Source organism: Spea bombifrons, chromosome 2 (assembly GCF_027358695.1).
Source record: "Spea bombifrons isolate aSpeBom1 chromosome 2, aSpeBom1.2.pri, whole genome shotgun sequence".
In the NCBI taxonomy this organism is placed as follows: domain Eukaryota; kingdom Metazoa; phylum Chordata; class Amphibia; order Anura; family Pelobatidae; genus Spea; species Spea bombifrons.
The window spans coordinates 117,536,762-117,557,710 of NC_071088.1; the positions used below are offsets into that span (position 1 = coordinate 117,536,762).

The window sequence follows — 20,949 nt, forward strand, 5'->3', positions numbered from 1 at the left end:
TGCTCGGTGCACCTGTGGCTACTTTCTTTCTAAGACATAATAGACTTGTGTTTTATCTGCCATGCAGTGTGGGAGGTGGTATGCATGCTGACTTGAACACCTGGGTTCTCATCAAACAAACCTTGTTGCGTAATAAACTATGTGTAACAAAGAGGCAATTAGCTTGCGGGAGTGCTTTTTATTGCCAATAAGGTCCTAGATTTCTCTTCATCTGTTCTGTTCTCCCCACCTGTGCCGCACATTACCTGTTGCTTATGATAGACTGAAATTTGGGTGCTGGGTAGGAACGTGAGGAATGTGGCAAATGCATAAAGTGTGTGTTATATAAAAACAAAACAAAAACCCACTAAAGTCAGTTTCTTTGTATACCTTATACCGAAACCATGTGGCAGGCTGTACTAAGGTATAGGACAATTTTCTACCCTACCTGCTAGCTCATTGCTATATATTACTCTATTTTCTTCCTACTCATATTATACCTGGGAGGATGTTGGTCTGGGTTCACGTTTTCCTTCCAGCTGTGTGATATTAAGTTGGGTTTGGTTTTTGTTGTTGGTCAACATCCTAAAATGTAATACAATTTATTCCTGGGTGTGAATGTAGGGGTATATTTCTAGGATAAAGTAATTATCTATAGGTTTTATTTATCTTCGGTACATGGATGCCTTATGGTTCCTAGCAGTAGACTGTACTATAGGTTTGCGGAGTACTGTAATTCATTACTCCTGCCTCAGTGTCTCTAAATTTTAATTTTTTTTTTTGTTCACAGTGTCAGTATCTTGGTTGGGGCACCCAAGTCAAACACCAGTCAACCTGATGTGCTAGAAGGCGGGGCTGTGTACTATTGCCCCTGGCAGAACGATGACCGCAACTGCTCAGTCATAGAGTTTGATTCAAAAGGTATGTGTACTATAAAGTGCTGGTAGATGATCATTAGGGTAATGGCACTCCTAAGGACACCTGTCATTGAACACTTTTATGTCATCTTGAGGGCAAGGAAATATTGTAGGGACATCAGCTGAGCAATTCCACAGTTGGTATTGTGAAGCTTGTTTGCTGTTCTAACTATCTTTACATGAAGTGATCTTATATGAAGTGATGGTTGTGCATTATTGTCCTGCTAGCAGACTTGTTAACCCCTTCAATCCCAGGGGTTTTTGGTACCTCAAAGCCCAGAGCAATTTTGCCATTTTTGGGGTATGTCGGTTTAGCGATGATTCTCTTTTCCTGTGAATAGTGTACCCATATAAACTATATATCGTTTTTTCAAGGAGAGATAGAGCTTTCATTTGATACCATTGTTGGATGATTAGCTGGAAATTTAGAATGAGAAATTTAGTAAAAACTAGCGAAGATTAGAAAATTAAACTAATTTTTTTTTACATTTTCCCTCTGAATCCTCACAAAATTAGGTAAAGTGATGGAAAATCCCCTCCAAGTTTATTAATTCAGGTGTCCTGATTTCAGAAATACCTAATTTATATAGATTTTCCAGACTTTCCCAGCACCAGGGAGCGTTCTATTAGGTGTACAATTTTGTATAATTTTTATGCCTATGGCTTAACGGGTTTGGGGGTTGTGAATGGGGGCAGGAGGGTTATACTGGCTAGATGTTATGCTAGGGCAGTGGGAAGTAAGGTTTTTTAATAATTTTTTTATCTTTTTTTATATATTATTTTTACACAGTAATGGTTGGAGGTCCTCCTAGGGACCTCCTGAACATGCCAGTGATGTCACAATGACATCACAGCCCACATTATAATTTTTTTTTGTATTTATATTAATATTTTAATGATTTATTTAATATTATTTTTTAAATGCATTAACTTTTTTTTTTTTTCAGCTTTTCCGTTTCAGGACGGGAGGGGGAGTGAGAGATGGTTTCTCACTCCCCTCCCCGCGATCCCCCTGCACCGATCACACTGTGATCTCTATGCAGGTCCTCACAGACCTGCATAGAGATCGCAGCGTCTCTGTGCCTCATCGGAGGGCAGGATATCCCCGCAGGGGATATCCTGTCCTCCGATGACCTTCCGGGTTACGTCAGCAGTGACGTAACCCGGAAGGGAATGCCCGATCGCGCGTTTGCAACTGCGCGATCGGGCACTTTCAACTGTAACAGCTTACCGGCTTTCATGCCGGAAGCTGTTACGGGAGATCGGGCAGCAGAAAGCCGGCAATGCCGGCTTCTGCTGCCAGGGGGGAGTCCAGGCTGTCAAACGACAGCCTGGTCTCCCGTGCAGCGGCAGGGATATGTCCCTGGCGCTGCACGAAAGGCTGGACGTACCGGGACGTCCATAGGGGTTTCTTTGTGGGCGTTTTTTGGACGTCCCGGTACGTCTATAGGGGAACTAAGGGGTTAAAAACTGTTAGAAGGTGACCTCAACAAACGACACTTTTGAAGTGTGGGGAAAAAACAAAAAAAAAACAAAAAACTTTTCTCGGAATCATTTTGTTGCCTGTAGGCAAGGTTTGCGGCTACGTAACGTTATCTGATCTGTGTTGCCAGTTGTTACATTTGACGATACAGCTGCAGTTCAGCTTGTCAGAATGTTGATGCGTTGATCTCGGTGAATTATAGGTTCTACTTGCTGTCAAAGCTGTTTGGAAAAGTGTAAATCTTGTAAATATGACTCGTTATGCTGTTTTGTTTTTTGTATCTGACAAGAACCCTTTGTAGTTATGGCTGCTAGTGTTGCTTGCAATGCTAAACCTATTTAAGGTTCACATAGCTTAATAATTTACTTAAATATTTGGCATATATTGCTTTATTTGCTGAACACTTTTGTTTGTGCTTGTGTAATGTCATATTTTTGTTCAGTTTTACATTCAGTTACAACAGGCAGACTAATTGATTTATATGTAAAATGTGAACAAATAAGGTCCTTGTAGGCTCCAAGCAAAAATATTTAATTGTACAATATGGTATGTTAAGCAATTACAACACATGGGGATCTTACATATTCTATTTTCTCATCTGAAGGTTTAATCTCATAAAAATAAAAAAATAAAAACTTAAGTTTATTGAGGCATATTACAGTATGCCCCTGTCTGCAAAAACATTTGATTAAAGAATCAATGGGAAAAGTTCAAGCAGTCAACACTAGGAATAGTGTCTCAAATACTGCATTTAGATATAAGTTAAATTCAGCAGAATAGGTGGAACAAACACTGTAAGCGTGTGAATGTAATGGTACGTGCAGGTCTTAAGTACTGTAGCTGTCATCAAAGACACAATTTTTTTTCCTTATCCATATGGCAAAACTAACAATTTCTTTTAACTTAGTTGTAAAGTCATCAAAAGATTAGAGGCTGAATCATCCTGATAATTGTGGGGATGACAGGACATTGGCCTTAGGCTGTTGAAGTGAACAGTTTCCTGCTTCACTTGAATCGGACAAAAAATGGAAAAAGCCAAGTAGACCCATCAAACAATACCAAGAAGGTCACATAACATGTTAATGCTTTTGATTGTGTTGTGCCAATTCAAAAATGTCATCTTCTCAGAAAGTTAGCTGCCATAAAAATGTAACCAAGATTGAAACGGATCTTCCCTGGATGTTACATGCAACTGTGAGTCCCTGGAGAAATATGCTATTGCTAGGTATAGATAGCTAGAGATCCATTTAGGTGTTCATAAGAGGGGGTACACAGATTAGACTGTGTAACTCCAACTCTTCAGATTGATACTAGGTCTTGGACTACATACGTGTATAGCATGTGAGGTCTGTGTAAACACAAGTAGCTGATCCAGTTTGCAGCCAGACACTGAAACTAAAGTAGAAATTTTGTGTACAATTAAGAATGTCGTGTTTTATTACTTATGATCTTAATGCTAAGGATTTGTTAGAACTGCTCTGAAGACATGCCTTCTCAGCATTTGCCAGTTTCTCTATTCTCCTCTGTTAACCAAATAAACTGCTTACCAACATATTTTAAGCAATCTATTCCACATGCTAGCCTGGTACTGTCAGAAACCTCAAAACCTCATTTTATATACACATCAAACACTGAAATATGTAAGTCATTTATCATCTTGAGTAGAAATATGTACACCAGTGGCGGAACTGCGTTTATTCAAACTGAGCCAGGTGTTGGAAGCAAAAGGCAGGCTCCATGGTTGACCAGGCTGTGACAGCAATTTACTTCACCGACGTTCAAGAACCAGAGTTTTAATAAAGCCTCCATGTTTGTTACAGACTGAGGGGGTGAGATGACCATTACTAAAAAAATATTTAGAGGCATATAATAGTTAATTAACACATAGTAAATGCCAAATAGCTCAGAAGTTTGTGTGTCTACATAAAATATTAAATTCTCATAGTAGTTCTCTGTAGTTATTGCTACTAGGAGAAATAGTTTTAGGTTGCTGCATGCCTCTCAGATGTCAATGTTTTTTTTCAGCTTATCAATACATAACCCTGTTTAATGTGTATTTCTGCTTACATACCTTATTTAATAAATATACCGTAATCTTACAAATACATGCAGTATACACATGCTGTACAGTACTTGCATATCGTACTGTAACATACTGATGCATACATACGCGCCTCTGAAAATGGGAAGTTCCACCCTCGTCAGGGACTGAGTAAGCCCGGCCTGTTGGTGACTGGCTTAGCGCTGATGCCTGGACAGCGGGGGGTCTTCGTTACATTTTGACAGTTTTAGCCGGTGAGGGACTGTATATTCCTGGAATCACTGCGAACGTGCTGAAAGCATTACGGGAGTTTGTAAATATGGAATCTGCAAATGAGGCTTTCATAAATACATTGTTTGGCTAGGCGCCTCATGTGCTAGCGGAAGATAATCTGATGTGCTCCTTTTTATACATGTTCACGTGAACCTGAGTAACCTGACTTCAGATTTGGTGTTCCTTGCGCAGGTGATCGGCCGCGAGACTTCAAAGATGCCGCTGACACTGGGCCACGGGAGCCGGTGGAGTTCAAGTCTAAGCAGTGGTTTGGAGCCACTGTTCGGTCCCATGATAAATCAATACTGGTAAGGAACGAGTTGAATGGGCGCCAACAATAGAGAGAAGCCTATTGAGTTTAACTCTGTTCATGCAGCTGAGTGAGAGCTTACTGGATCCTATCTGTTTTTTATGATAGTATTTACAATGCAAACCTAATACAATGCGATAGAGGAGTAGATTCTACTGTATGTATGCAGTAGGCTTGTATTATCTTGGGTAATCAAGAGAAATTGCGAGGAAATGTGGGTAATGGAAAGATATTTCTCTAAAACTTTGTTTAGTTCTCATATTTTGGGTTTTTCTTCCCGGTTAAGCATCTACTCACAGGAACAAAATCTTGTTTCTTGCATTTTTAGGCTTGTGCCCCCCGATACAGCTGGCTAACAGGGCAAGATGATAACCACCAGAAACCTGTAGGGACTTGTTACCTTTCAGTGGACAACTTTACAAGCTTTATGGAGTATTCGCCGTGCCGGACAGGTAAGCTGTGAATGCTCTTTGGGTTGCAGGGTCCTTATTAAAGGCTAAGCTTTAACTTTTTATTTTAATTATATAATCTTTACAGATGTTGGTAAACCTGAAGGCCAAGGATATTGCCAGGGTGGCTTCAGTGCAGCGTTTACAAAGGTAACTAAGTGTCCTCATGCGTTTTGTGTGTGTGGACTGCCGTTTGTATTTGAGGGGATGTACTAAGGCATTTTGCTTGTTAATGGAAAAGATTGGATGTAGATAAAAGAAGCAATACTGCTATCTCAAGTCTTAAAATAAAAACTGGAAAAATGTTTTTTTGTTTCTTGTTATGTTCTTGCAGAATGGAAGAATACTACTAGGGGGCCCAGGCAGCTATTACTGGCAAGGTAATTTACCAACAAAAAACACGTGTTCCCCTCTTACTTTACTCTTGCAAAGCCCACGAGTCTCTTTGAGTAATACATTTCAATGAACAACTTCTCAGTAGAAACTTATTTTTTTTTTCCTCATTTCCCCCTCTTTAGGTCAAGTAATTACAGCAACACAAGAAGAGATCAAGGACTCTTTCTACCCAGAATATTTTGTTCTTGAGATCAAGGGGCAAATGCAAACTCGACAAGCCCACAGCACTCACGATGACAGTTACATGGGTAAGACAAATAATGGCGCTCTACAAATGTTAGTTACGTGTATTTATCAGCTGCTGTGTGGTTGTGCTGATAATTTGCTGGTCTTTTTAATGTTTCTTTCCAACAATCAGTTTTTTGCATGTGCGCATATTATATATGAGTTTACACGTGCTGGGAACATGCATCCTGGGATTTGCGGATCTGTCCCGTATCTTGGACAGGCTTGTTTAAGAGCTAATAAAAAGTACAATTAAATCATTGCGAGATATTAACTTTAACACTCCAAGAGCAGCCTGGAATGTAAATGTGGCTGATTCAGGTCAGACTGGATTTTTTTGCACATTAAATTTAAGTAGTTTTGATTCTCAGACACTCTGTACTATCGTAACCTGCGCTGCACTGAACAACCGGCACAAAAGACCCCCTTTTTTTAATTTAAAAAGCCTGGTGTTGAGTGATTGTTTTTGCCTTCACAGTCCATTTGCTTGTGCTAGGCTTTTTCTTTAGGAAGTCTTTTATTAACAGTTGTGCTTGGAGTGCTGGCCACTTGCACATTTATAGTCCAGAGCAAACAGTCTACGGAGATGAAAAGGCTGAAAGCGTTGGCTATTCTGGCTGCGTGAGGTTCTTTGTCCTCGCTCTGCATGGTCATAATACACAAGCAGGATCCCCGACTGCTCTCTGCTTACTCACTATTGTAACCCACGCAGAAGACGTGTCTTTTTATGCCAGATCATGACAGCAAGCGCTGCACGTGTTGGTTTGTTCTATTTCAGGCAAATCTGCTGTTAGGCGCTTCTCTCCTTTTGTCGAGTAAAAGAAAGCTTTTCCAGGGCATTGCTGGGAATGTGTCTTGCTGTACTTGAATACTTTTATTTTTTAAAAATAGGTGGGAGGATGGATACATATATTTAGTGCTAACTATTTATAGTGGTATGTATTTGGGGGGTTCTCATCATAAAACTCCCTTGCATTTTAAGTGAATTTCTAGCAGTAAAAATATTTGGAGCAGGAATGAGACAATTCCAGGTGGATGCATAAATTATTAGCTTAAATTGGTTCTAGTAATAGAGGACTCGAGTGCTAATCGTGGTGGAGTCAGTAGGGTTATTGCATTGCAAGTTGTTGCCCCCAGAGATTCGTGAGAAACATAATAAATATAATCTTATAAATATGAATAACACCATAATGCGTTCTCCATATCTGTGCAATTTTAAACCGTTTATTTTCTGAATTGCATGTAACTACGTTTAATTGTATTAACAGGTTACTCTGTTGCTGTTGGGGAATTCAGTGGCGATTTCACCGAAGGTGAGGAATTTTTTGTTAAACACTACAGCCGTTGGCATGTAACTGGGTGTGTGGGGCAGCCTAGGTACAAGATTGCCTTTATTTTGATAATGTTTGTCTGACAAGGCCAGCATTGTTCTCGCTTGGTTCTTAAAGATCTAATGCAAACATATGTATTCTGGATGATTGACTTTTTCTGTGTACACTTCCATTCTAGATTTTGTGGCTGGAGTCCCCAAGGGAAACATGACTTATGGCTATGTAGGTACCACCTGCTTTGATATAGCTGTCGCTTACGCAGCAATTATAAATTTCTATATTTTTATCAATGTTTAAAGAGCCATGTCTTCTTTACAAATTCTTACCTTACTGAGCTCATCTATCTTGACATGATTCACATGATCGTTCCTCATCATAAATTGGTTCTTTCCCTTTGCTCGGGGCTGAGAAGTAGGCAGACCTTTGCTAAATATAGACAAGTAGACAGTTTCTAAAGGTACAGTTTAATGATTTTAGTGTAAAATTGATGTCTTTTATTTTTTGAAGGTAACTATTTTGAATGGGACAGACCTGAAGTCTCTCTTTAACTTCTCGGGAATCCAGGTGAGGTTTTTGTGTGCGACTATTTCTATGCCTTGCGTGTTGTACGGTGATTAAATTGTTGGCGAGACGCGCACTACTTTGCAACACAAGCCATTTGTCAGCAGGATTTTTTTTTTTGTGGAATCTTATATTTACATATTCTCTATGATCTCTGTAGATGGCGTCATATTTTGGTTATTCTGTGGCAGCCAGCGACGTAAATGGTGATGGGTAAGCATGCACTATATTTGAGCCTTCGAAATGCATTTGTGTAAATCTATTTTAAAGTAAAGGCTTTCACAAGGCTATAGGACCAGCTGTACAATTCTTGTAACGCCACAATCTGCCTGAGCCGATACCCAGAGGAAATAAACGATGACTACCCTCATAATGCTTATTCTGCTCATTTTAATTTAATTAAAAAAAAAAAAGACTGGTTAAAATGAGGCCAAATTGGTTGTCCCCCTCTGTCCTATAGCGATATTGATATTCGTATGGCTTGCCTATATTTACCTAATATCCATTGCAGATTGGATGATCTCTTGATTGGAGCTCCGTTATTCATGGAGAGGACCCATGATGGAAGAGTTCAGGAAGTTGGCCAAGTCTATGTGTACATGCAGGGAGAAAGTATGTCCAGTGACCCAGACTTAATACTCACTGGAACTGAGCCATATGGTCGCTTTGGAAGTTCAATTGCTGCCTTAGGAGATCTCGATCAAGATGGATACAATGGTATGCAAATTTATCTTGTTGGTTTTCTACACTAAATTGAAGTTGTGTGCTGCATTGGCTTGGTTTACAGGTTGAGTTGAATGCCAAAATCAGCTTCTCATGCTTACTGCTGTCTTGCACTGGTTTCACTAAATGAATGTGAAACAACTAACTGTTGGCCAAGATTCCTATTATCATAAGAGGTACTTGTACCATTCTTAACCCTTTTGTTGATCTACAGCACCAATCTCCTCTTCATCAGGTACGCTACGATTTAAATGTAGCGTTCTAGCAGACCATCTTATCCGCAGTATTTGTGTAAGTAATATAGTTTAGCTAAGCTATGTTAGGAGGACTTTGTGGGCCTAATGGGAGGTGAAGTGATAAATCTTCATAGGGACTTGCTTGTATCTCAACAAGCAATAAATTATTTGAACTCTCGTAACACATCTCTCGTTAACGTATGCCAGTGCAAAACTATTTTTTGTTAATGAACCTAGAAGTCTGATTACATTGTGAGTGGCTTATTACGCAAAACACTTTCACATAATTTCATAGGCTGGTCATAGCATTCAATGATAACCATCCTTTACCCTTACAGATATTGCAGTTGGAGTCCCATTTGGAGGGAAAGATGGCAAAGGAGCGGTGTTTATCTATAACGGTCATTCTAGAGGCCTGAGTCCAAATCCTTCACAGGTGCTGCAAGCAGAATGGGGCTCCTCTCTAGCCCCATCATTTTTTGGTTTTTCTACCAGAGGTGGAAAAGATCTTGATGGAAATGGCTACCCAGGTACTGTATCCCCCCTATGCTTACCTGTGTGTTTTGAGACCACTACAAAGCTTAACTATTTCAAAATATGAGCAATATTTAAAACACTTCTGATATATATACACACATACACATACACACACACACACATTTTGACATCTATAAGATATGGTAAAACATCACTTAGAGCAGGCCTTGGGGGCATCAGCCATCCCCAGTGAGCTGCTGCAGATCGGTCTCCTCACACATTGAATTGTGCATTAGTCCTGGGGATACCTGCCAGTGGAGTTAAAACCCCAAATACTCTGCCAACAGGCATACTTTATTACCCTTTAGAATTGTTAGTCACATTATAAAGACTATGTATGTTTATAATACATGACCCAAAACTAAATGTTCTACTTGGTGCACCCCTGAAATGCATACCAATTATGTTTGGCATAAATCTTAAGAATCTGCCTTCTGTGTTTCAGATCTCATCGTAGGTGCCTTTGGTGTTGATAAGGCTCTGGTGTACAGGTACGTGCTGTAGCCACACATTGCTAGTTAATGTTTACTTTCATGTCTGTACACTGAGGCATGATTCAGGTTTTACTGCAAAATTACTTGGTAAGATGTACTTATATTTCTGTCTTCTCCTGTAGGGGGCGCCCCATTGTCCATGCTAGTGCTTCTCTTCACATTTCTCCTACTATGTTCAACCCAGAGGAGAAGACTTGTTTGATTGAAGGCACAGACACTCAGGTTTCCTGGTGAGTATTTTAAAATGTTTTATTCAAATGTCTCAGGTGCATTCAACAGCTCTATCATTATCCTCCTGTTTGGTTGCTGGTTTCAGACTTTCATTCATTCTGTAGCACTGCTGTTTTCTGCCAGGTGTATGACCCCCCCCCCCTTTCTATATTTTCTGCACCCCCTTAACACCTGAAGAGCACATGTCCCTCACGGTATTTAGGTGGTGTCAGCCCACTGGAAGCCTTGATATTTTAATGTCACAGAAGCCCTGAAGGCAACATAGGCCCTTCTCCTCATGTGGCAGTTGGTGGCTCTTTAATTAGTAGAAGTTCGAAAGAAACCTGGGCTCCTCTGAGGGATTTGTAAATGTCTGCTATTGAGAGAGCCTGAGGATGGAGGGCGAGAGTCTTCTGTACATCATTTAAGATGGGCTTGTGTTAAACTGTCTAAGTAATTCTGATCCAGGGTTTAAGAGTATGGAGCAATTATTATTCAAAGGGGGTTTCTACTTTAACCGAGCTTTTATACAATCTTCATGTAGCCGTTAATCATGACGAAGTTCAGCGAGTGACCTAGATTAATCTCCTTTGGCTCTCAAGGGGTTAAAATAACAAACATAAATGTGTGCTAGTCAGGGTCTTTGAATGAATTGGTGTTTTTCTTCAGCACATTATTTGTTCTGCACATCTGATAAGTCACAGGGTTAGTCGTATCTCGGTATGGTTTAAGGGCCCCTAAGTGAAGTCATTTGATTATGTTCTATAATCTATATTTTTAGAATGCTGCAGTTTGGCTGTTGCTAAACTACCATGTAAAGCCTGGCAGGATGCCTCGGCCGGATGAATGAGCAATTGTGAGGCTGCTGGAAAACAGCTGCTTAACCTTTCTGCTGCTGGAGATGTTTGTTGTAGATATTTCTCTGTGTTTGCCTTTGTTGGAGTAGGGTGGTATAACCCATGGCTCTGTGATTCCGTGCTCTCCTCGCTCAAGGGGAAACTGGCGGGTTTATTACAGGCTTCTCCATCATCACAGGCCCGATAAAGCCTTCGCCAGAGATCTGATATTTATTAATTCAAAGATCAGAACCATAAACTTCAGGACTCTGTGTACACAAACTCCACCATTGCCAATTCCCTTAATTGACTCGGTCTTTAGAAGTTGATCATCTCAAGTGTTGCAAAAGAATTGATGTTCACGTGGTCGCTACTGTTATTTCCTATACAAATGGCATTCCATAAAGTGAAGTGTTCTCACATCTGGACTTCTTTATGTGTCTCCTCCCTTTACAGCATAAACCTCAGTTTCTGCCTAAACGCTTCAGGGAAACACGTGCCTAGTTCTATTGGTGAGTATAAATCTCTTTTGCGCTCAACCTTTCAGGGGCTATGATATGCTGATTTGTCGGCTGAGTAATGGTTAACACCTTCTGGTTTTACATACCTTTTTAATTTGTACAGAGCCATTTCAAACACCACTTGCCTTCATACATGAGGATGAGAAATTTGTTTGCACAAGAGCAATCCTTTTGTATGGATCTAGAGAAATGTCATTTTAGGCCATAAAGGAGCCAGCAATTAAACAAACTCCCTTTATGTGTATATCTATCTTCATTTCTGTTAGAACATGTTTTTAACGTTGATCCAATAGTTGAGGTGTATTGTCCTGTTAAATGAACATTTTGGCATTGCATGCTGTCCACCTGTTTAAATTGCGTGTTGTACGTGTTACAGGGATTAACGTGGAACTGCAGCTGGACAGACTGAAACAAAAAGGTGCTGTGAAGCGAGCGCTCTTCCTGAAAAGCCGCCAGCCCAACCTCATCCAAACCATTCACTTGCGCAATGGAGGTCAGGAGGAGTGCCGTGATATGAAGATCTACCTCAGGGTAATTCATATAGTGTATAGTTACCAGTACTTTGTTTGTCCCACTTGTTCAGAAACTACTGAAATCTCAGTTATTCCAAATATTTACACACTATATTGCTTTCACCTTAGGAAGAGTCGGAATTTCGGGATAAGCTCTCTCCAATTTACATTGCTCTTAATTTCTCTCTGGATCCCAATGCGCCAGCAGATGCCCATGGGCTGCTGCCAATCTTCAACTACCGGACCAAGAACTACATTGAGCAGAAGGTACGGAAGCAGAAATGTATAATCCTACTGTCATTATCAAATTCAATATCTTGAGATCATGATGCAGATATATATGCAGGGGGTGTTTGGATAATCTAAAACTGTATTGAATTACTGGCACCATCGTACTGGACAACTTAGATGGCTGTCATAAGTAACCCAATTCCCCACTATTCTGAAAACCATGTAACTTTACACTAGCTGTGGTTCCATGCTTTGGGCCTCACCAGTGCTGACTTTCCAAGATGAGATTGAACATCTTGCGCAAAAGTAATTGATCAAGTCGCTGATTAGCACGTCATGTGTTTTTAGCACGGAGTATGTCTCTGTAGAGTAGCAGTTACTTTGCAAACCAGCATTTGCTCTGTAGATATTGGAACATGAAAAACGTATCCCTCCACAGCCTGGCACTAGCTCGTTGTGGTTTGCACAAGGCTTGTCTTAAATGCATTCCAAACTTTGGACCTCTCTGATTTTCTTTTTCTAAATTACTAGATTCTCATGCTCTCCGGTTTCTTGCGGAACTGGTTAACTTATTATCCTTCTATTCAATACCAAACCCTTTACACTTCGGTTTTATTACTAAATGTTGCTCACTCCATTAACACACTAAACAAAAATAACTATTTAAAAAAAAAAAAAAAAAAATCGTGCAAAACCTTTATTGCTTTGGGGATTTTATATCAAGCCTGGAAAAAGGCCAGTTTTATCAGTATGTTCTGTGATCCCTTGGTAATCACATGTCCTTCCTATCTGTCTGCCCCGATCAGGCTCAGATCCAGCTGGACTGTGGCGAGGATAACATCTGCGTGCCAGACCTGAAGCTCAATGTCTCCGCGTAAGTCTGTCAGCAGAGGCCCAGTGATGCTTTACTACACCGTCTCTGCGTGTGCTGCCGGCCTGGCCACAGCTGGACTTGTTTACAATGTAGCTATAGCGACCCAAAATCACACCGCTGCTTCCCTACTGCTTCCAAAATCCACGGAATGAATGGTTATGTAGCGACCCTGAACCCAAAACGTGAGGGCTGTAGCAGAAATGGTTATTTTATCTACTTGGCCGCCAGTGTTAGCAAATGCGTCCTTTCTCCCTCCCATCACAAGCCCAAAGTACAGAGTGTTTGGCTCTGTGTGTAAATCTTAAGTGATTTGTAGAAAATTAATAAATCTGTATAAGAACTGGAAAATATCTAGTTCCATTGCAGTGATGCAAAATGTTTAATATTGACATTGCTCATGTGTACTATACCTTTTAACTTTTTAATGAGCAAAAAACCCACAATATATCTAAAACATAGCATATTGCTATATGGCAGATTGTGATTTTTGTTTGGGGAGCTGTGGTGGTGTTAGATTGTACGTTGATGAGCGGGTTGTGATGGTATTTATATTTTTCACTAAACTGGGAGATGGCAGGAGAGTTGAACACATCACTGACCTGATGCATAATGACTTAGAAAGAGTCTCCTGCTAATTAAGCTTTGATGCATAGTTGGCTTGAGATTTCTTGCAGGTTACTTCTCTCACTGAATTACAGAGCAAGTTCAACAGTTTGCAAAAGCATCATGGTTGGCCTTCATCAAAGTTGTGATTTTAACCCTCTTTACAACGAACTCCAGTGTGTTCTCTGCATATCAGTGTCTAAATAATCCTGTTGATTTATAGTGACCGGCAATCGGTGTACCTGGGTGATACAAATGCGCTGACCTTGCTGTTCAATGCCTGGAACGAGGGTGAGGGAGGCGCTTACGAAGCCGAGCTGTATGTCACGTTGCCTCAAGAAGCGGAGTACAGTGGTGTTTTGAGAACTAATGAGGTAAAATAGCATTTTTAAATGTTTAGCAGCAGACCATTAGTTTGTTGCAGATAACCATTGTGCCATTTGTAAATCAAACCCGACAATTCAATTTGTGTTTCTTTTGTTCTTTGCATGTATTTTAATGCTGGGGCATTTATACACCCACAGCACATTACATAAAGAACTCATCCCTGGCACACTGTCTATATCAAATGTAGATATATAGATGGAATTTCTTCAAGATCCAATGTTTGATAGTCGGTAGATTGGGTGATATCTGCCTGCACTTCCAATATGGTTTTATCCTGCAACCTTTGCATGTTAAATTGTGCATGGTGTTTGAGCTACCTGCTCAATACATAAGACTTGATTTATCCCAGTCCGCTTCTGAGTAGGGATATATATATATATAATTAGTGCCTCTCCATGTTTAAGGGAACTAGCAGTCAAATTATTACTCAACATGCTTATAGGGTGATTTGGTGGCACTATGGCTTCAGTTTTAGGAGTAGTCTGATAATTTTGCCCTGTCTGATGTCTTACCAGTAAATCTTTCCTCTTCAGAACCTTTCCATTTTACCTTGTGAATATTATTCAGAAAATCAAACGCGTCACGTGGTCTGTGACCTTGGAAACCCAATGAAGTCTGGAACAAATGTGAGTGGGATCGTAATGTAGCTTTATTCATATTTGTTTTTATAGTCTTTCCTCTGTATGCAATATTTTTTTTTGACTGAATTTAAGTTTTTAGTGTTTTCATACGGGTTTCAAGAAACCATTGTTGGGTTTAGTTTTTTCTATTTATGGTCCATTTATGGTCTCTTTGCATTCCAGCTGAGGGGAGGACTAAGATTCACTGTGCCCCATCTTCAGGATTCCAGCAAGAAGGTGCAATTTGACTTCCAGATTCGCAGGTACCTTGTTTTTTCTGTTATATGGAATATGTATTAATATAATTATTATAAGTCACAGGTGGGCCCCTCAGTTTGCTTGTGAATATAGTTTTAAAAATGTTCAAAAACTGCTTATCTAAGCTTAAGACATGCTTTTTCGAACGTAAAAAATATATAATGTAAAAAATTCTAGGTATATGCAAATTAGTTTAACAACTCCTTTTTGCCTCTAAATTTTATTTTACAATTTATAAAATGTATCTGTAAAATTTTCATCTTGTACAGCACTGCAGAATCTGGCAGGGCTTTATAAATAAAGTATAATAATATGTGGGTCACACAAAATGTTATAGTGGGGACAAGAAATATGGAAATTTAGTCATGGATATATAGAGAGAATCTGCCCATGACCTTTAATGCACTGAAGTCACCTTCTTATGTAGCTGGTGTGGGATTGCGATGTGTTATGAAACACAGAAATTAATTCTGCCTCTGGTCCAAAAGTAGATTGTTTCGAGTAGCTTGTGATAACTTTTAATTGATCAACATTCCTAAAAAATAACATCCAGAATTACATAAGTTTCTGGCCCTCAGAGGTCTCTTCTTTTGATGTCTGGAATCTGACTGCTTGAAATTTCATGTAATGCTTTGTTCTTACTCTGTGAATGTTGGCCTGCTCCAAGATATTATAAGATTGTTTGGACTACACAAGCAAACTGATTGTTTTTATTGCCATAGATCTGTATGATTCTCAGTGGCCTGCACCACTAGTCCACACTAGCAATTAGTTGTAAAATGGCATAATTTATGGCTTTTTTTTTTCCAATTTCTGTGCAGCAAAAATGCAAATAACTCTCACAGTGAGCTGGTACCATTTGCTCTCAAAGTGGAAGCCTACACAGAAGTTTCATTTTTTAGGTAAGTTGTCAAAATATTTCATGAATTAGAGTAATTTCCCTGAAAGCTTCAGGGTGAGACTTTTTTTTTCCTCTGGCTTTACACCCCATTTATTCTGCTGTCAGAAAACACAATTTGTTGGCATTAAACCCCAAACCCATGTGCCTTGTCAGTATTTGTTGTAGATAATAATAGCTCGCACTCCTGTGAGTCATTGGTCTGTCAGATGTTTTAAGTGAAGTCATACACTGAGTGGCTTTGTAGAGATGGGTTTGTGAAGATAACATCGTTGGATGAATTCAACCTTTTGATACATGGTCTTTATATGTAGCTAGCTTTTTTTTTTTTATTTTTTTTTTTTGAGCTTTTGCCCCCTCCTTGACTCATTTGTTATTCTTTGCTTCCAACATGAAACTTTGTTTTCTTTATTAGGAGGGACTGCGCAACACTCATACATCTTTTTTTATATGCAGACCTTTTAATTATTAAATAGTCCTCCTGGGTGCTTAATGTTTCACAAAGCCATATAATTATGTTCATCTACCAGGCTGAGGTATTACAGTATAATACTAGAGTGTACTCGGTGCGTCTGTAATGGTGTGTTGATCGATAAGGAAACCTTCCATTGGTGCTGCTTATGTTTTATGTTCAGTGGTTCCGTTTCATAACCGATTTGCCGTAACGAATAAATGGCTTTCTATATAACCTGAAGTCTGTTTGTGAGAATATGATTTGTTGCCTTCACAATGCTGCAGGGGTCTTGTAATGACCTCTCTGCTCACACTTCATCATGTCAACACTTTACTGTGTTGCATTGTGCTTTATCAGCCACTTAAGAGATTTTTTTCTTGGCCTGGTTTGACTTAATCCTTGGCCTAGGGCAGGTCAACTTTCTGCCCCTCTCTCAAGAACACCCTTTTAGCAGCTAATTGTCAAAACTACTCCCCCACCAACCGATCTGTATCATTTGTAAATGTCTTGAACAAAGGGCCAAAGGTGGGTGCACTTCCCTCCTGCATTAAAAGGCTTAATTAATGGTATTAACACAGCTGCAGGATATGTTTTATGTCACCTCCACTGAGCATCAAAATAGTGTGTGGGGGAGGTTATGTAGAGGCTACAACTATGGGCCCTGAAAAAAAGCTCCAGTAATACTATTTGTTATTTAGAGTCTTCTTTGCTAAAAGCCAAGCGTATTCTTTTGCAGAGTTCCATGAATGCTTTTTGTCTCTTGTAACACTACAATCCGATGTCTCTTCCCTTACAGTGGCTCAAAACCAGAGAGTGTCATCTTCCCTGTTTCAGACTTGGAGCCTGGCGTGATGCCCACCCGAGAAGACAAGGCTGGTCCTGAGGTTAAACATGTGTATGAGGTAAGACAAACTTTTGGACTGTGTCCCAGTGAGCACAGGTGATTGAGAGCTGACTGTTACGACGTCAATCTGCATTGTTTCCCAAGGTGATATAAACTAAAAGGGCTAAATTGTTCTGCTGTTACATTTTTATATTAATGTTATGGTCACAATCTGTTTTTTTTAAACAAGGTCTTTATGTGATGCTTCTCTGTTGAACCAACAGCTAGTAAATCTTGGGCCAAGCTCGATCAGTCATGGTGTCCTGGAAATGAGCTGCCCTATGAAGATCAATAAAGATTACGTGATGTACGTTATGAATTACTCTGCTCAAGGCCTGGTAAACTGCACCTCCAGTGAGCCTGTCAACCCACTCCGCCTACAGGTAAGAACCAGCAAAATTGTATACCACAATTTGCCAATATTATATGTGCCGGTGTCTCTAATGCAGCCCACAGTAAGGTTTGTGTGTTTGCTTATTTTGACCAAGTGGCCTCTGTGTCTTTGGCGCTTTTTGTTCCCCTTGCATTTTCTTTGACATAATCGATTTCAATGCAAATCTGGATATTCACAGCGTTCCACAGCAGAGGATAATCCAACGTCAATCCCAAACACTGTCCATCATGTTGAACGACGAGACGCATCCCGAGTTGCACCAGGAGGGTCTAATATCCTGGTGAGATGTCCTTAACTTTCAGTGTTGGCTGTTAATGTAAACCAGGGTGTGGCTGGCTTGTGACACTCCAGTTGGTAGTCTACTGTTGGTGGTGTAATGGTGTCAGAATAATTTAAAACACTAGGGAAATACTGGCCACCCTAGAAATAGGATCTGTAAAGTGTCACAAGGAACATTCATGGGTTGCTGCTTCTTTCTAGGTCTGATGGCAATGTATTACCCAAACTTAACTTTTTTTTTTTTTTTTCTCTGCCTGAGAAGAAATGCAATCAGCATCACACAGACTGTTTCCATCTGCGCTGTGACATTGGACCTCTTGAAAAAGAGCAACGCGCCATTCTAGGAGTTAGCTTCCGCATATGGGCTAAAAGCTTCCTACAAGGAAACTACTTGTACAACACCTTGTCAACGGTAAAACAACCTTTTACAACATTTTAACTTGTGTATACATGTATCAATCATTGGATAGAGTCTTTGAATCGTTTGTGGCACGACATGGTTGCCTTGTATTAGAAGTTCAGGTCAGTTTGGGACAATGACCCACCATGAGCTAATCGGCAAAAAATGTTCCATTTACTCTGGGACTGTGGTGCCACCTGCTGGTCAGTAAAGTTAACAGAAGCTTTCCATATAATTTCTTGCCAGCACTGGTATAAAATATCTGTAAGAGTTAAAACCATACAGTATATGAAGAATATCCTTGTGTAATTTACCTGTGTAACACTTCTATAAAAAGTGTAAAGTGAAAAATCATTAGTTGGAAGCTAATAATGGGTCTTCAGTAGTAGTCAACTAGACTGATATGCTCTCATAAATTACTATTGCCTTTACTATGCTATAGTTTCAGTACTAATTGTTTCTTGTGTCACCCATACAACAGAGACAATAGCTTTTGTACGCTAGGTGTTAATTATGCAATATAACCTTACTACTTTCACCTGTTTTTTTTGTGGTTTTTTTTTCCTCTTTTCACTGGACTACAAGTAACCAGCCATCGGGTGTGTTTCAGATGTTGAGGGGTGTGTATTTGTGATATGTAGGCATTGAGATGGCTATTAACTGGTTTGTTGTCTTTCAGAAGGAAAACCAGGGATTTGCTCTGCAGTGTGAAGCAATGTACCATATTCACCGGCTTCCGTACAAGATTCAGCCCTCTGTATACCCACAAGGGAGTCATCAGGTAAATGCCATTATCTACTACTTAGATTGTAAACTTGCAAGAGTGACTGCACTATTCTAGGAATGTGGAACAAAATATACTTCAGTTGTTTGGTATCTGCTGCATTTTAATGTCCTGGTTTTTTTTTTTTTTTCTTATAGGTCAACACAAGTGTATACTGGGCCAAGCCAGAGAGTAGCCATTATGTCCCACTGTGGATAATAATCCTGGCCATTTTAATTGGCCTATTGCTGCTTGCCCTGCTTATATGCGTTCTATACAAGGTATGTTTCTATGTTTTTTTTTTGTTTTGTTTTTTTTTCGGGTAGAAGTAACAGCAACGTGTGTGTGTGTGTGTGTGTGTGGGGGGGGGCGCATCAGCTGATATGTCAATTCAAAGATATTTTTTTAATACATTTTGCTTACGTGGGTTTTCAATTTTGTTTCCATACAGCTTGGCTTCTTTAAACGCTCCCTGCCTTATGGAACAGCTATGGAGAAAGCTGAACTCAAGCCTCATGCTGCATCTGAGGCCTAAGCGGTTTCTCCAGCATAGTTCCTTGCACTGCCAAAGAATTTCTGAAAGGGAAAGTGGTATAAAGAACAGATCGCTTTGACACTACATTTTGTGGGAGGGAGGGAATCCACAATTACTTTTTTTTTTTTTTCTTCACAAATTCCCCTTTGGAGTATGAAAGTACCAATTTTTAGGATGAAGACTAAATCATTCTGGATTCCTACGACAAGGAATTTTCTGGGGGAACTTTTAAGGACAATGCTTTTATTTAAAAATTAAAGACTTTTCCCTCAGGCTGTCCAAACAAGGAAGTCAAAGGACCTGTGGTCCAAACAAGAAGAAACCGCTTGAGTACAGGTGTACGTTTGGTCCTTCTTGAATAATTTATACCCACGGGTTCTGCCACCATGTGAACCAGACATTGGGTTTTCTTTAAAACGTGCCATTGCGTCTGTAAAGCCATGATTCTTCGCACTGTCAGGTTTTACCAGGACTTCTGGGGGGCGGGGGTCTGGCAACAATATCAGCAGTCGGTGAATGTACTTCATCGTTTGAAGATTTTTATTATTTTGTGCCATTATGAGAGTCAGCTCACTATTTCTGAGAGGGAGAGGTTAAATTATTGTGCTTTTAGCGCATCTGAAGTGTGCTTTTCTATGCAAAACATGTAGGAGCTCTTTGAAGCTAGGGCTTCTGTACCCAAGAGCTGACAGTCAGGAGAGTGGTGCACAGAATTCCATATCATAGAAATAAGTTTGGTTCCATTGCGTTCTTCAAGCTGAATACCCTTTCTCTGTGTATTTCACACGAGACAAGACTACCAACTGTCTGAGTAACAAAATAGGCTGCACTGTGTTACTGCGGACTCGGATATACAGGCTTTAAGATTTAGTGGCATTAGTGGGTTGGATTAAAGATGAAGTGCTACTTAGTATAGAAACCAACTTGTCCTCAATTGTGAGAGTTGCCACTAATTGCTTGGGGTATTTTTGTAAGCCTGGTGCAAACTGCCTATTGCTTGTAAAAACTGGGAACTGAAGACTTGAGCATGAGTGCTGCCTGTTGCCTATAGGACTCCAGCCATCTAAGTTGGGGCTTGACTCTGACATTAAAAACCTAGAGCCTGTCGGATATTAAAAATTTATGTGGAAGGCACCAGAAAGAATTCTGTAACGGGTCAGAATTGTGAACCAAAGACTGAAACCACTTATGGCATATAGAAAAAAACAAAACCAAAAACAAACTCCACTGCAAAGCTACAACCACCACTTCAAAGCTTGGGGACAATCATTAAACTGTGGTGCTTTTCATGTTGCTTGGTTCCCTACCATGAAGTGTTTAAAACACGTGGACACAG

The 20,949-nt window shown here is 39.9% G+C and overlaps 1 protein-coding gene across 1 annotated transcript in view; it reads left to right on the plus strand.

Annotated features, from left to right (window-relative positions):
• ITGA5 (integrin subunit alpha 5) overlaps nt 1-19,737 on the plus strand; it is a 37,270-nt gene extending 17,533 nt beyond the window's left edge. The window contains exons 2-30 of the mRNA XM_053455960.1: nt 770-900; nt 4,886-5,001; nt 5,332-5,455; nt 5,541-5,602; nt 5,787-5,832; nt 5,971-6,096; nt 7,342-7,386; nt 7,583-7,626; nt 7,912-7,968; nt 8,126-8,178; nt 8,477-8,682; nt 9,263-9,454; nt 9,907-9,952; nt 10,078-10,185; nt 11,458-11,513; nt 11,899-12,053; nt 12,164-12,301; nt 13,072-13,139; nt 13,966-14,116; nt 14,663-14,755; nt 14,933-15,012; nt 15,829-15,909; nt 17,156-17,261; nt 17,467-17,625; nt 17,815-17,916; nt 18,178-18,327; nt 18,995-19,096; nt 19,237-19,359; nt 19,530-19,737. Coding sequence (XP_053311935.1) covers nt 770-900; nt 4,886-5,001; nt 5,332-5,455; nt 5,541-5,602; nt 5,787-5,832; nt 5,971-6,096; nt 7,342-7,386; nt 7,583-7,626; nt 7,912-7,968; nt 8,126-8,178; nt 8,477-8,682; nt 9,263-9,454; nt 9,907-9,952; nt 10,078-10,185; nt 11,458-11,513; nt 11,899-12,053; nt 12,164-12,301; nt 13,072-13,139; nt 13,966-14,116; nt 14,663-14,755; nt 14,933-15,012; nt 15,829-15,909; nt 17,156-17,261; nt 17,467-17,625; nt 17,815-17,916; nt 18,178-18,327; nt 18,995-19,096; nt 19,237-19,359; nt 19,530-19,613 — 3,004 coding nt within the window. The 3' untranslated portion in view covers nt 19,614-19,737. The remainder of the gene's footprint in view (nt 1-769; nt 901-4,885; nt 5,002-5,331; nt 5,456-5,540; nt 5,603-5,786; nt 5,833-5,970; nt 6,097-7,341; nt 7,387-7,582; nt 7,627-7,911; nt 7,969-8,125; nt 8,179-8,476; nt 8,683-9,262; nt 9,455-9,906; nt 9,953-10,077; nt 10,186-11,457; nt 11,514-11,898; nt 12,054-12,163; nt 12,302-13,071; nt 13,140-13,965; nt 14,117-14,662; nt 14,756-14,932; nt 15,013-15,828; nt 15,910-17,155; nt 17,262-17,466; nt 17,626-17,814; nt 17,917-18,177; nt 18,328-18,994; nt 19,097-19,236; nt 19,360-19,529) is intronic.
• Nucleotides 19,738-20,949: the final 1,212 nt, after the last annotated feature.